General features: G+C 41.6%; 1 protein-coding gene across 4 annotated transcripts in view; it reads right to left on the bottom strand.

Annotated features, from left to right (window-relative positions):
- Positions 1 to 1,072: 1,072 nt before the first annotated feature.
- Positions 1,073 to 11,680, bottom strand: part of NTRK2 (neurotrophic receptor tyrosine kinase 2) — a 365,023-nt gene continuing 354,415 nt past the window's right edge. For 3 of the 4 annotated variants that reach the window (XM_077965319.1, XM_077965318.1, XM_077965320.1), the window contains 2 exons: positions 4,150 to 4,308; positions 1,073 to 3,264 (listed from right to left, as the gene is read on the bottom strand). In XM_077965319.1, coding sequence (XP_077821445.1) covers positions 3,079 to 3,264; positions 4,150 to 4,308 — 345 coding nt within the window. In that variant the 3' untranslated portion in view covers positions 1,073 to 3,078. 4 annotated transcript variants of the gene reach the window in all.

Here is an 11,680-nt window from a genome sequence, read left to right as displayed (position 1 = left end):
AGGGTCTCTGAGTCTCAATGTCCTCATCTACACAAAATAGGAATAATTTGCTAACACACATGGAAAGTGTTTGGAAAACTATTCAATGACTTCTAAATGGAAATGATTGTCAGACCAGGTTTGGGCTAGAGAATTAGGTTTGTCACTATTATACTGTAGTTTTCACAAATTTGATGGAAGGCCATATTTGGTGATCATGACATTTTAGAACGAGGATGCTACTCTTCTAAAAATCAGACCACGAGAAAGGGGGTGGTGGAGGGACAGCAATGAATAATTTCAGATATTCTGTGGCTCATTCAGCTACTTTAAAAGCAATCTGATATTCTTTCGATTTGAGATGCCTCTGAAATCAGCACATACTCTTAAGACAACAGAGATAGTAATAGTAATAATCAGCAATATAAATCACTAGAAAACTTCGCACTTGCATAGAACCTTTTATTTCAAGACCTTTAGGGACTTGTCAGAAGGAATAAGTAGAATTTCATTTTATTTTTTGCTTTTTTCTTTCAGAGAAAAAAAAAAAGACAAAACTGGAATGGGATGCTCCCAAAGTCTCATTGGCCTAAACAAATCTTTGCTCTAAAACTGCACAGCCCTCCTTGAATTTGATCCCTTAAATTATTACCTACTTTGCTCTCTTAAAATAAAATAAATAACTTGTAGCTTCTCCCCTGAGAGCAGCTGGCCAGACATGCAGAATGACAAACCTGTGTTGGTTTTCAGGTCATCGCTGATGGAATCTAGAAAAGTTTTTGTACAAATCTGCCCCTTCCTTACTACGTCACAGAGTTCTACAGTGTTTTAACAGTACCATGGGTCCTTAATATGATACATACCTGCACGTATATATCATGGAGATATGGCTTTCATTATGTTATTATATGTATTCTGAAGGGTTTTTTTTTTTTTTTTTAATCACCAACAAAGAGAACAAACGACCCAACTCTTATCTCTCATAGGTCAGCATATAACTTGAATGGACACAAGGTTCATCTTGTCATCTCCCTCGCTTGACTGCAGATGCTACTGGATTTCCTTTTGTTCTCTGTTAATTTACACTTTTGAATTTTTGATAATTGACTTTCCAAGCCTTTAATGAAAAACAAGGTGTTTCAGTAATTAACGGGCACAAGCAAAACCTAAAACAGAGCTATCGCACCTTCAGAAACAAATAAGAAATAACATCACCTAAGATGAATGAAAATCACTCCCTTTCAGTCTGGCTCATGTTATAAAGATGTCAAGTTTAGCAAAATTCCCCTCACAGAGGGTAGCAAGTTTTCTTGAGGAACAGAAATATTTTTCTTTCTTGGTATATCTGACCATTCAAATAGCTGTAAATTTCTATTTAAATTTGTGCCCTCTTTTTTGCAAAACCAGTGACTATGCCCAGAAGCACATTTCCAGTGCTTGGTCTGGGCACAGCCTTCCGTTGGCATGCTGTGCCAAATTTTGTATTTTGACGTTTTGAATGGAGTGAAGGAAACAAAGACAGCATACTGACAATGGAGAACACTTGGAATGAAACCACTCTCCCAACCAGAGCCCAGAGCAAGGGACTTGACCTGTGTACACTGAACGTGAGTGCATGTGATGCCCTCAGGGTGAGGTTTCCTTTCCCTTAGGGATTGATTCTGCCCTTCCCACAGTCCTGTGGGTTCCACGTGGATGAGGATTTCCAGGCTTCGGGGTCCATATTCATTAAAACCCATCACCACCGTACAACCCAGAGACATTGAAACTCAGCTAATACACTCCATTAGCTTCCCCTAATTGTATAAGTCATACCTTTTTATGGATCTGCTCTACCTATCAGGGGAACGATGTCTGGAGCGGTAGTGTCTGCACACAAGGTATTAATCAACGAAGACCATGCACAATTTTGCTTGCACAGTTAAAAGGACGGGTGGGCATGGAAGTTAGGGGTCGGAGGGAAGTGAGATCTGAAAAGTTCAATGTAAGAGAAACTTGCCTCCGAATTTATAGCTTGTCTTATCTTTTCCAAGTTCTTGGTTTCCCACCTGACCCCGAAATGATCTCTGGACATGAATCCACCTCTTTTCAATTGAAGTTGACAAAGGTTCTGTGGGTAGCACTTGAGAAACAAACCAGTGCTATCATCACAACCTATGAAGACAAAACTGTGTCCGAGCACACTATGCACCATCTTGTGTCTCACGGAAGCCATCTTTGCTCTCTACTGCACGCCGCCATTTCTGGTGATGGGAAAAGAATCATCCATGGCACAGAGGCCAATAGTCTTTTTACTCCTCAGAAAGGTCCTCAGGGGAAGGTGCCGAATACATTCTTCCCAGCTAACAGTTGCTGAGAATTTCCTAAGTAGGGATGGACGCCAGCTGATCCCAATGGTTGTCTTTGTTCCTCCCATAATGCGGTTCAAAATAAATCTTCTTTCTCTCTGGTTTTAATCTCCCATAGATAAAGGCTTCACAGATTGAACACAAGTTTTCTTTTTTATACACAGGCTTAAGCCATCCAAAAACAATAAGAACAGTAATAATAATAAATAAATAGAAGTGAATCCATAGAAACTCTCGATGTCTGTACAGCAGAAGTGACAAAGTTTAAGTCAAATATTTGTTTTCCCTTTTTTTCATCCACATCAAAGGCAGGAATACAACAAGGCATTGTTAGTTGTGGTGGGCAAACTGGAGTGTCTGCTGATATAACAAATTACGTTTGTTAAGGCCTTTGTCTATGCAGAGTTAATAGTAATGCAGAAGCCAGATTGATTAAAAAGAAAGGGTAAGAATCGTGAAGCAGGGAAGACCAAAAAAAAAAAAAAAAGGAAAAGAAAATTAAAAAAAGAAAAGGAACAAACCAAGGGAGATGGAAAGAGAGAAAGAGATAATGCCAAAAAGAAGTCAATACTGTGTCTACGGATGAAGAAGTACACACTGCTTCCCTCGAGAGCTTCTCGGAGTCTTTGATGTTAATACTGTCAGAGTGAAGGAGAGCAGCTTGGTGGCCTCCAGCGGCAGTTAAAAGATGTTCATCCTCTCAGCCTGTCTGAGGAGTATGTTGGGAAAGATCGGTCTGGGGAAAAGGGCCCTAGCCTAGAATGTCCAGGTAGACCGGAGATGCCTTGGCCAAGTTCTGAAGGAGGGTATGGATGCCCTTGATGTTCTTCCTCATGTGGGGCTCTCGCTGCCAGCACCCCAGCATCAGCTCATACACCTCCTGGGGGCACGTGCGGGGTCGCTGCAGGACTCGGCCCTGAGTGATACACTCTATCACCTGGACGGAGATCAAAGATAGGATGAGACAGGAGGAAAAGCAACTCACATCAAAGAAATGTTAGCGCAAGAAACAGCAGAAGAGGGGCTTTTACAAAAGAAGCCCACTCTTGGTTTCATTTTCTCAGAAGGAAGAGAACAATTATTATAGGTTAGTTTATGTTGTGTTTAATTTGATTGGCTTATATCCATTTTTCCAAGCCACTCTGATTTCACAAAACTGGTGGAAAAGTAATTTATATGGAATGCTCCCAAACCTCACACTGGAGCTCCCGCATGTTGTGGTTTTTATTGGTCTGAGATGGAACACGAGTCACTTGTGTGTTAAGGCACTGACTGACAGGAAACCTCGCAGGCTATTGGATAAAGGAACTGGATTAAAAAGACAGACATGGATCTGGAAAAGATGTGGGGTGCCTGACCAAGAAGCTGTGCCTCAAATATAAACATATTTGCAAGAGTAAGAATAGAAAAAACAAAACGTTTGAGTTTTTCACTAGAAGTTAATGTTCTGGTGAAATATTCAAAAGGGAAAGGACCTTGAAACTTCGTTGGAACAATACTAAAGAACTTGCTGGACTGTATGGGTTCTGGAATGCTACATCTGCTATTAATTTATCAGATGAGCTGCATAAAGTGACTCCTCAGTCCCACCACCAGAGGGGCAAGGACATATCAGCGAGTGCTGTGCTTTGCTTTCTCAGAGTGACTATACTTTGACCATGAAATTTAGAAACATAGCAGGCTACATGGGAAGTGCTGCCGCCAACAAAACCCCATAAGATAACATCCTGACATGGTCTTCCAACCCAAAACAAGGCCCCAGCTGATGGAAGCCTCTGGGATCTCAGCCCTTTGGAGGGTCTTGGCCAGACCCATTGCACACCTCGTTGTTTGACAGCTGGTACCAGGGCTGTTTGCCGTAGGTGAAGATCTCCCACAACACGACCCCCAGGCTCCAGACGTCACTTTCTGTCGTGAATTTCCTGTACATGATGCTCTCTGGAGGCATCCAACGAATGGGCAGCATCGTGTGGCCACCGACCTGGAGAGAAAGGGATCAACAGGGAGGCATCAGTCACTCCAAAACCAGGTGTGGAAGGGAGATGCTGGGGGACACTGCTTGCTTTCCTTATTTGCATTTTATAGTTTTAATTGTTTATAAACACATAAGGGATATATGATTTCTTCATAGTCTCAAGCAACAGAGACAGAGGGCAAAGAGTGATCCAAATCATTTAAAAATATATTATTTGCAATTCTTTCTCTCAAAACCAGATAGGAGCAGGGATGATGATTAGGTAGATGATCACCTTGGATAAATAAAACTACACACACATACATGCACTTTCTGCTAGGAGGATGACTCAATCTTCTAATTAACAAGATCACTTTGACCAGGAGAACGAAGAGGGGCTCTGCATCCAAAATGACCAACCAGTGACTCTACTTCCTTGGCAAGGCTAGAGCCTCCTTCTGCCTTCAGGTCTTATGTGTACATGATGCTGACTCAAACCCCTCCATCATCACTCAGCGATAGGCAGGTCAGGCATTATTATTCTCCTTCTACAGATAAGGCAATGAGATTCAGATTGCTTACAGACACAAAAACTCAGGTCTTTGGATTCTAAGCTCAGGACTTTCCTCTATTACAGGGCACTGCTCCTTAGATTATTTACCACAATAGATAAATACATTTTTTTAAATGCCCACTTTAATGAAAACACCAAGACTGGGGCATCAGATAGCAATTGCATTAGTACAGGCAAAGAAAACTTTCTTTGACAAAGTAAAATTGTATATGACTTTCTACTTCGTGGAGGAAAGTTAAGAAGCTCATTTCCGGGTTTGTCAGGGATGCCTGATTTCAAACCCATGAACAGATTTCTGCACAGTAGTCCTGTGGCTGGTAAGTTCCGCTTTTCATCCTGGTAACCCCCCAGCACCACCAGGCTACACAGTGTGCTTGACACCTGAGAGCAGGTGGGCTTATCCTACAGCACAAAGTTGGACCTCTGTAACAACTCTGGGTCCTGAGTTTATAGAGTAATGGTGCATAGAGTTTCTGCCCAATTCTAATCCTCAATATCCAGTTAGTATTTATTAAAGGAAGAAAATAAACTAACAGTACCTGAAAAATATTCCCCTACCCCAGAACCTAAGAGGCTGAAGTGTCAGAGATGTCTAACACGCTTGGTGATTCCCAGTGATGTTCTTAGCACCAAAGAAAGCACAAGAGTACAAAAGGAGGAGGGTATTTTATTTCATTCTTCTCTGTATGATGCATCCAAATTTGACAAATAGGGACAAAAACTACTGGCTCAGGTGACCATCTTTACTATTCAGCTTTTAATAAACATAAAGCTCATAAAGGCTAAGTTGGTTTTCATTGGTGTTAGATTTCCTCTCTCTTCCTTCAGCAGTGACAGGTCATCAGTGTTTAATAGACAGAGACTTCTCTTATGGTCTTACCTCATGTCTGAAGGTGGTGGCAACAGTCACCCTCAGGGTCGATACTCAAACTGCACAGACACTGACCAACCAGAAAGGATGTGGGTGGTAAACATGGGTACAGCTATCTCAGCGCATTTCTGGCTTGGTGAATATCTGCCCTATTCATAACTCTGTGACCCCTGGGTACCTAGGACTTTGGGAGAGGGAATCTGCTGATGTTTCCAGATGCTTGGGAGGACTTGCAGTATGAGGGTAGAATGATCCCACCAGGTCTGGGCAGCCCACATGGCAGTGGCAAGGAGAGGACTGCTTTGGACCATTCAAAGATGCTGCTGCCACCTTGCAGAGCTAGGCAAATGACCCTTTTGTTTATGTGCCAGAAAAGGCTGGGCACTTTGGCACACACATTTTCAAAGATTGTTAACCCCTAGAATAAAGCATCTCTAGTCTCCTTGCCATTCTCTGAAACCATAATTGGAATGTACCATATAGTTTAGAAAACATCTACACATGTCCGGTGCCATTTAATTGCGTGAGCAAACCATAAAGAACTCAGGACTCATGGTGGCTCCTCTAGCCTACAGACGATGAAATTGCTCCTGGCAATTATGGGACCTTGCCTGGGGTGACACTTCCAGCAAGTGGTGCAGATAGGACAGAGGTCTACACATTTTAACAGACCATTTTCATCCACACAGCAAGCATTTTCTGGGGACCTCTTAAGATACAAACATGGCCTTATTCTGCTTACCTAACATGCAAAAAAAAAAAAAAAAAGAAAAGAAAAAAAAAGGGTAAGATGAAATCAAAGAGAAAAACAATCCCTTTTGCTATACATCTTATTTTTAACCTTACCGCTCTCATTTTCACCTTCTTCCTACCTTATAAAGAAGAGCTCATATCATCATTGTTCATCTCAGCATACTGCTGTGGTACAACCAGCTCCACTGTGCATTTTGGTGTTGCTGTTCTTTCTCTTTAGATAAAATAGGACCCCAGTGGTCAAAGTGGCTTAGAGAAGTGGGAATCTCACACTAAAGACTGAGACCTGGTCTTGTTAGGCTGTCTGAGTTGTGTTGTTTTGTTTTAACATCCAGGAAAGGGAAGTGTCTGCTAATCTCTTAGAAAGGAGTGTAGAACTTACTAAGAGTGGCGTTCTTTTGTGGGAAGGAATGAATTACTTCTTGCAAAGAGCCTTCCTGCAAGAGCTATTTAGAAGTGTGAAACCTTGAATTTTACAGAAAATTTTAAAGATAAAAGGCTTAAAAGAGTGGACAAATGCATGGCTCTGAGGGTTTCATCCCAGAGTTACACGGAGTGAGAGGGCCTAGTTCTTAGTGAAAAAGACATAGTTATTTCTTTTACGAAAATATTGAAATTAGAATCTAGATTTATAATCAGTATGTAGTTGGTGCGTGGGAGTAACAAGAGACTGGGATATTATGACCCAGCATGGTGTTCTTTCTGATATCAGTCCCTCAAAATGTTAAAAGCTGGCAATCCCAGAAGTTCCTAGATCAAACGTGTCAAATGTACTATGAATTGCAACCCTCTTCAATTTAAGGAGATCCATCAGGGACTGAGCCTTATTAAAGTATATGAGGAGTTTGGCAGGAAAGAACAAACTTAAATTTGGTAAATTAAACTATTTGAATGTGTGTTTGTGGGAGAGATAACCATTTACATATGTCTCGAACAAGACAGCTAAAAATACACTTAGGGGTGTGTTAATTTAGCAAGATCTCAGGATTTCCATATCTACCTGGACATTCACAGCTGCAATGCAGTGGATGACAATAGCTGGTTTCCAATAGCTCAGTCACCTGTTTCCTACTTGAGTAACCTTGACTAGTTGCCAAACGTCTCTGTGGCCAAGGTGTAATAATTATATATAGGTACCAATGTATACCTCCCAATGTTGTTGGGAGGTATTTACTGGAGCAGGCATTTGTGAAAGTGCTTTCTAAGTCTTAAAGTATTAAATGCTTTTGAGGTGTGGCTTTCTTCTCTGGAACCTTCACTCACTTACTTCCTCCACGAGAAGCAGCCATTCTGGAGACGTTAAGAAGAATCATTATATCTCACTCTCCTGAACTCCTCATTTGGCCATAACCAAGTGGCTCCTTTGACAGCAGCACCCCCCCTTTTTTTTTTTTTTTTGTCACTGGCAATGCAAGATAGAAAATCTGATGCTGGTTCTCTCTCCTGCATTGCTAATGGCCAAGAAACAGCTTTTGTTTCCTCTAAAGAAGAGAGAGAGAACAAAAGATTCACATTTTGATTTACATGTTTTCTCAACTGATCGTTTATTTTCTGCTTGCTGTCTCTTTGGGGCAGATTTTTCACTCTAATTCTTTCACGAATCCCTTCTGGGATTTCATGCATGCTGTTATAAATAATGCTTTCCTTGTTCAGATGTCAAATGGGTGAGTGGTGGGACAATCTAATAAAAGTTCAGACAGGGTTCACAAGTTTTCTAAGCCTATTTAGAACATTTCTGAACATTTCTTTTGCAACCCTTTCTCAGAATTTTGAAGCATGTCACAAAAGCAGACCCTCCCCCCGCAAAAAAAGTCACTGTTGTTACAAATTACTGTCACATTCTAGTTATAGTCACTTGATGGTTTTTGGACCACACAAACAACACGCTGCGCAGCAACAAACACAATGAGACATTTGTTTTGTATCGTACTACTTGGCAACTTGCCCTCATGCCCTTGCTTAAATATTTGTGAGATGGAATGTGATCCCAGGAATGACACTGGGAGTCAGAATTCCTGCTCTCAGACTGATATGCCGTGGGGCCCCAGGGACTCTCCAGTAATTAAGTTGAATGGGGTCTCATGGTCTCCACTAAACTCACCAGGTTGATCTGGTGCAAGATGAGAAACCCAGTTATCTGGAGAGTTGACTTGGACGGACTTGCAATTGTTATTTTCCTCAACCCAAGAGACTGGAGTTCTAGTTCTTGTGCTGCTATTAACCAGCCTGAGCAGGTACCCTCAGGTCTGGCTTCTGTCTTTATTAGTAAAATGTGAAGAGTTAGGGCAGCTCTTGGTTACTTCCAGCACAAAAACGCTGTGGTTCTAGAGTTACCCACCACCTCGGCACCACCATAATCATCCATCAACACTCAGTCTTCACCATTTACAAAGAATTTCTATTCAATTATCCCACTTGAACCCAATGGTTATGCTCTAGAGCAGACATAGACTTGCCTGGATAGTGCAAGTCATGCCCCTAAAAGTCAGTGAGTTTAAGTAGTTTACCTAAAGCCACATACCAAACCTCTCCCCATTGGACAACCTGTATTCATTAGGATGGACCACTCTGCTTTTCTGCTTTCTCCAGTCTCCACACACACTCTGTGTTCAGCCAGCAAGTTTAGGTGGCTTCCCATCCAGGGCCAAGTTACTCATGCCTCTTAGAAAGTTTGATCTTCTTCCCTTTCTCCCTACTTCCCAAAGGTCTCCTAAAGGCAAGCTCAAGTCCCACCACTTCAAGAAAAAACTTTCCCTCCCTGCTGAAGCGCAGGGATGGTTCTAGTACTGTTAGTGTAGCTCTGGGAACACAGAAGGAACTCCTTTCTTTGCCTAATGTATCACATGCCTCAAGAGAGATGTACACAATTCAGTTCTTTCTGGTGGGAGACGAGGCAGAGGCTGGTAAGCATACCATGTCTTCAGTGGGTTCCTCGTGAGTGCTGCTATTTGTCTCAATGTGTTTCTTGAAAGCGATCAGTCTTCACTACCTTCCCGTACATTCTCCAGTCATTTCTGTAAACTCTTGATAGAACCAAGCCTTAGATTAGACGGATGGAAACAGTCTCACCTATTTGATGCTACAAATAAGAAATTCATAACTTCTCAAAATGCAGCCAAATCTACTGTGGTTCACAAGGAGTATAAAGGCTCTCTAAGTTGTGTAAGAAATCCCATGTCTAGGTTTGCCACCTGTACAGTAGACAGGGGGAGTGTCCACATTGCAGACTTGGAATTATTATGTCTGGGAATGAAGTCTAGGAAGACTTCATTATGTATAACATAAAGGAGTATTTTTCTAAAGATAGTTGCTAGTATCACATCTCTTCTGAGGCTGGAGAAAATTAGGAGACACTAAAGAAGGAAGTTAAACTATGGAAAAATAATTTTTAAAACCAGATGACCATCAGGGCTGCTAAATCGCTGCAACTTGGTTAAACCAGCAAAGCTAATCAGAACAATGTCTGAGGCACAAGGCCAAAAAGAAATTCCATAGTGTCTAAAATAAATCAACCTGAAAAAAAATGGACCCCCTTTTTAAAATATATCAAGAAAAGAACTCTTCTTTTAGCCCTTAATATTTATTTCTATGACACCTCATAATTTTGATAGTGATATGTAGAGAAAAATAACAACTGCATTCTAGTTAAAATACCCAGGCCTGAACATTCTTTGAATCTACCTGTTTGAAAGGTATTTCAAGACAGTAAATCCTGAAGAAAATACTAAAAGGCCCTTGGTGTAAATATCTTGCATTAGAAATCAAAGATTTTATATTTAAATCAGAATGGACACATCTAATTAGTTTGACTATAAAGTTTATTTCTTACCCAATAAATTCAAAGTACACACTCTGGTCATTAGGATGTCAATTGTGAAACATTTCAGTTGTTTGTGGCTAACGAACAATTTGATTTTTGAAATTGGAAGACTGGAATTTAGGGAAATGAAGGAAATTGCTGAGCCAATGTAAATATGAATTGGCGACCAAATGGTATTGAAGACAGTTCTCTATCCCACATCTCTTCATGCTGACAGGCGAGGTTCTTTCCTATGAGCTGTTTGTTATCCTTGGTACAAGTTAATGAGGAATGCACCACTCATTTTCCAGGTATACTGGGAGACGAGAGAGGAAGTGACAGGTTAGCTCTCCCCATTATGTTGGGCTTCTTAGAAAATGCATTTATCATCCTCCTTGCATCCCCATCTTCTTCCCTTCTCTTCTACTATATCCATTCTTCTCCGTACTGCCCCTCCCTGTTCATTCCTAGACTCCTCCTTTCAAATCTCACTTGTCCAGACCTAGTACAAATGCCAGTGTCACATTTAGTCTTTTCTCATTTGTCTCTTACTTCCCCCGAAGGATCATACCCCCACCAAAATTCACTCTCCCTCTGTCATCTTCCTTCTGTGCTTCTGAGAGGCACATTGGTAGACAGGAGCCTTTCTACAGACCCAAAGCAAATGCCTCTCTGGCTTTGAAGCTGCTAGTGATTTGGAGGTGAGTAATGCCAATCTGGGACCTTCTAAACTCAACTAGCAAAGACCAATGATGCCTGGGAGGCCACTTTCAGCTTGTGGTATTTACTCAGTGAGTGAGTGATAACTTATTTGGAAGCCAAACATTCTAGTCCCTTAGAAACTTGTAGGCCAAAGGGCAAGCCCCATTAAGAGATGATTAGTTGTCAGAGGCTTTCGGTTGCATTAAATATTGAAGGGGCTCCTAGACCTCCTCATCACACCCTACGCTCCATTGCTTTGTTTCAGCAGTTTTTCCTGATGTGTTCCTTAAAAATTCATGAACCTGTAAACTTTAAGGAATAGCTAGACCTTATTTATTTATTTATTACATGCTGTATCTGTAATAGGAGGTTAAAAATAGGGCCTGTAATCCCAGCACTTTGGGAGGCCAAGGCGGGCAGATCACGAGGTCAGGAGTTCGAGACCAGCCTGACCAACATGGTGAAACCCCTTCTCTACTAAAAATACAAAATTAGCCATGGGTGGTGTCACGCACCTGTAATCCCAGCTACTCAGGAGGCTGAGGCAGGAGAATTGCTTGAACCTGGGAGGCGAAGGTTGTAGTGAGCCAACATGGCACCACTGCACTCCAGCCTGGGCGACAGAGTGAGACTCCGTCTCAGAGAAAAAGAAACAGTGTCCACAAAATCTTCCCTTTGGAGAAGAACCTGGAGTCATTGT

The sequence above is a fragment of the Macaca mulatta genome, chromosome 15 (genome assembly GCF_049350105.2).
Source record: "Macaca mulatta isolate MMU2019108-1 chromosome 15, T2T-MMU8v2.0, whole genome shotgun sequence".
NCBI classification, from domain to species: domain Eukaryota; kingdom Metazoa; phylum Chordata; class Mammalia; order Primates; family Cercopithecidae; genus Macaca; species Macaca mulatta.
This window is presented reverse-complemented; position numbering and strand designations above follow the sequence as displayed.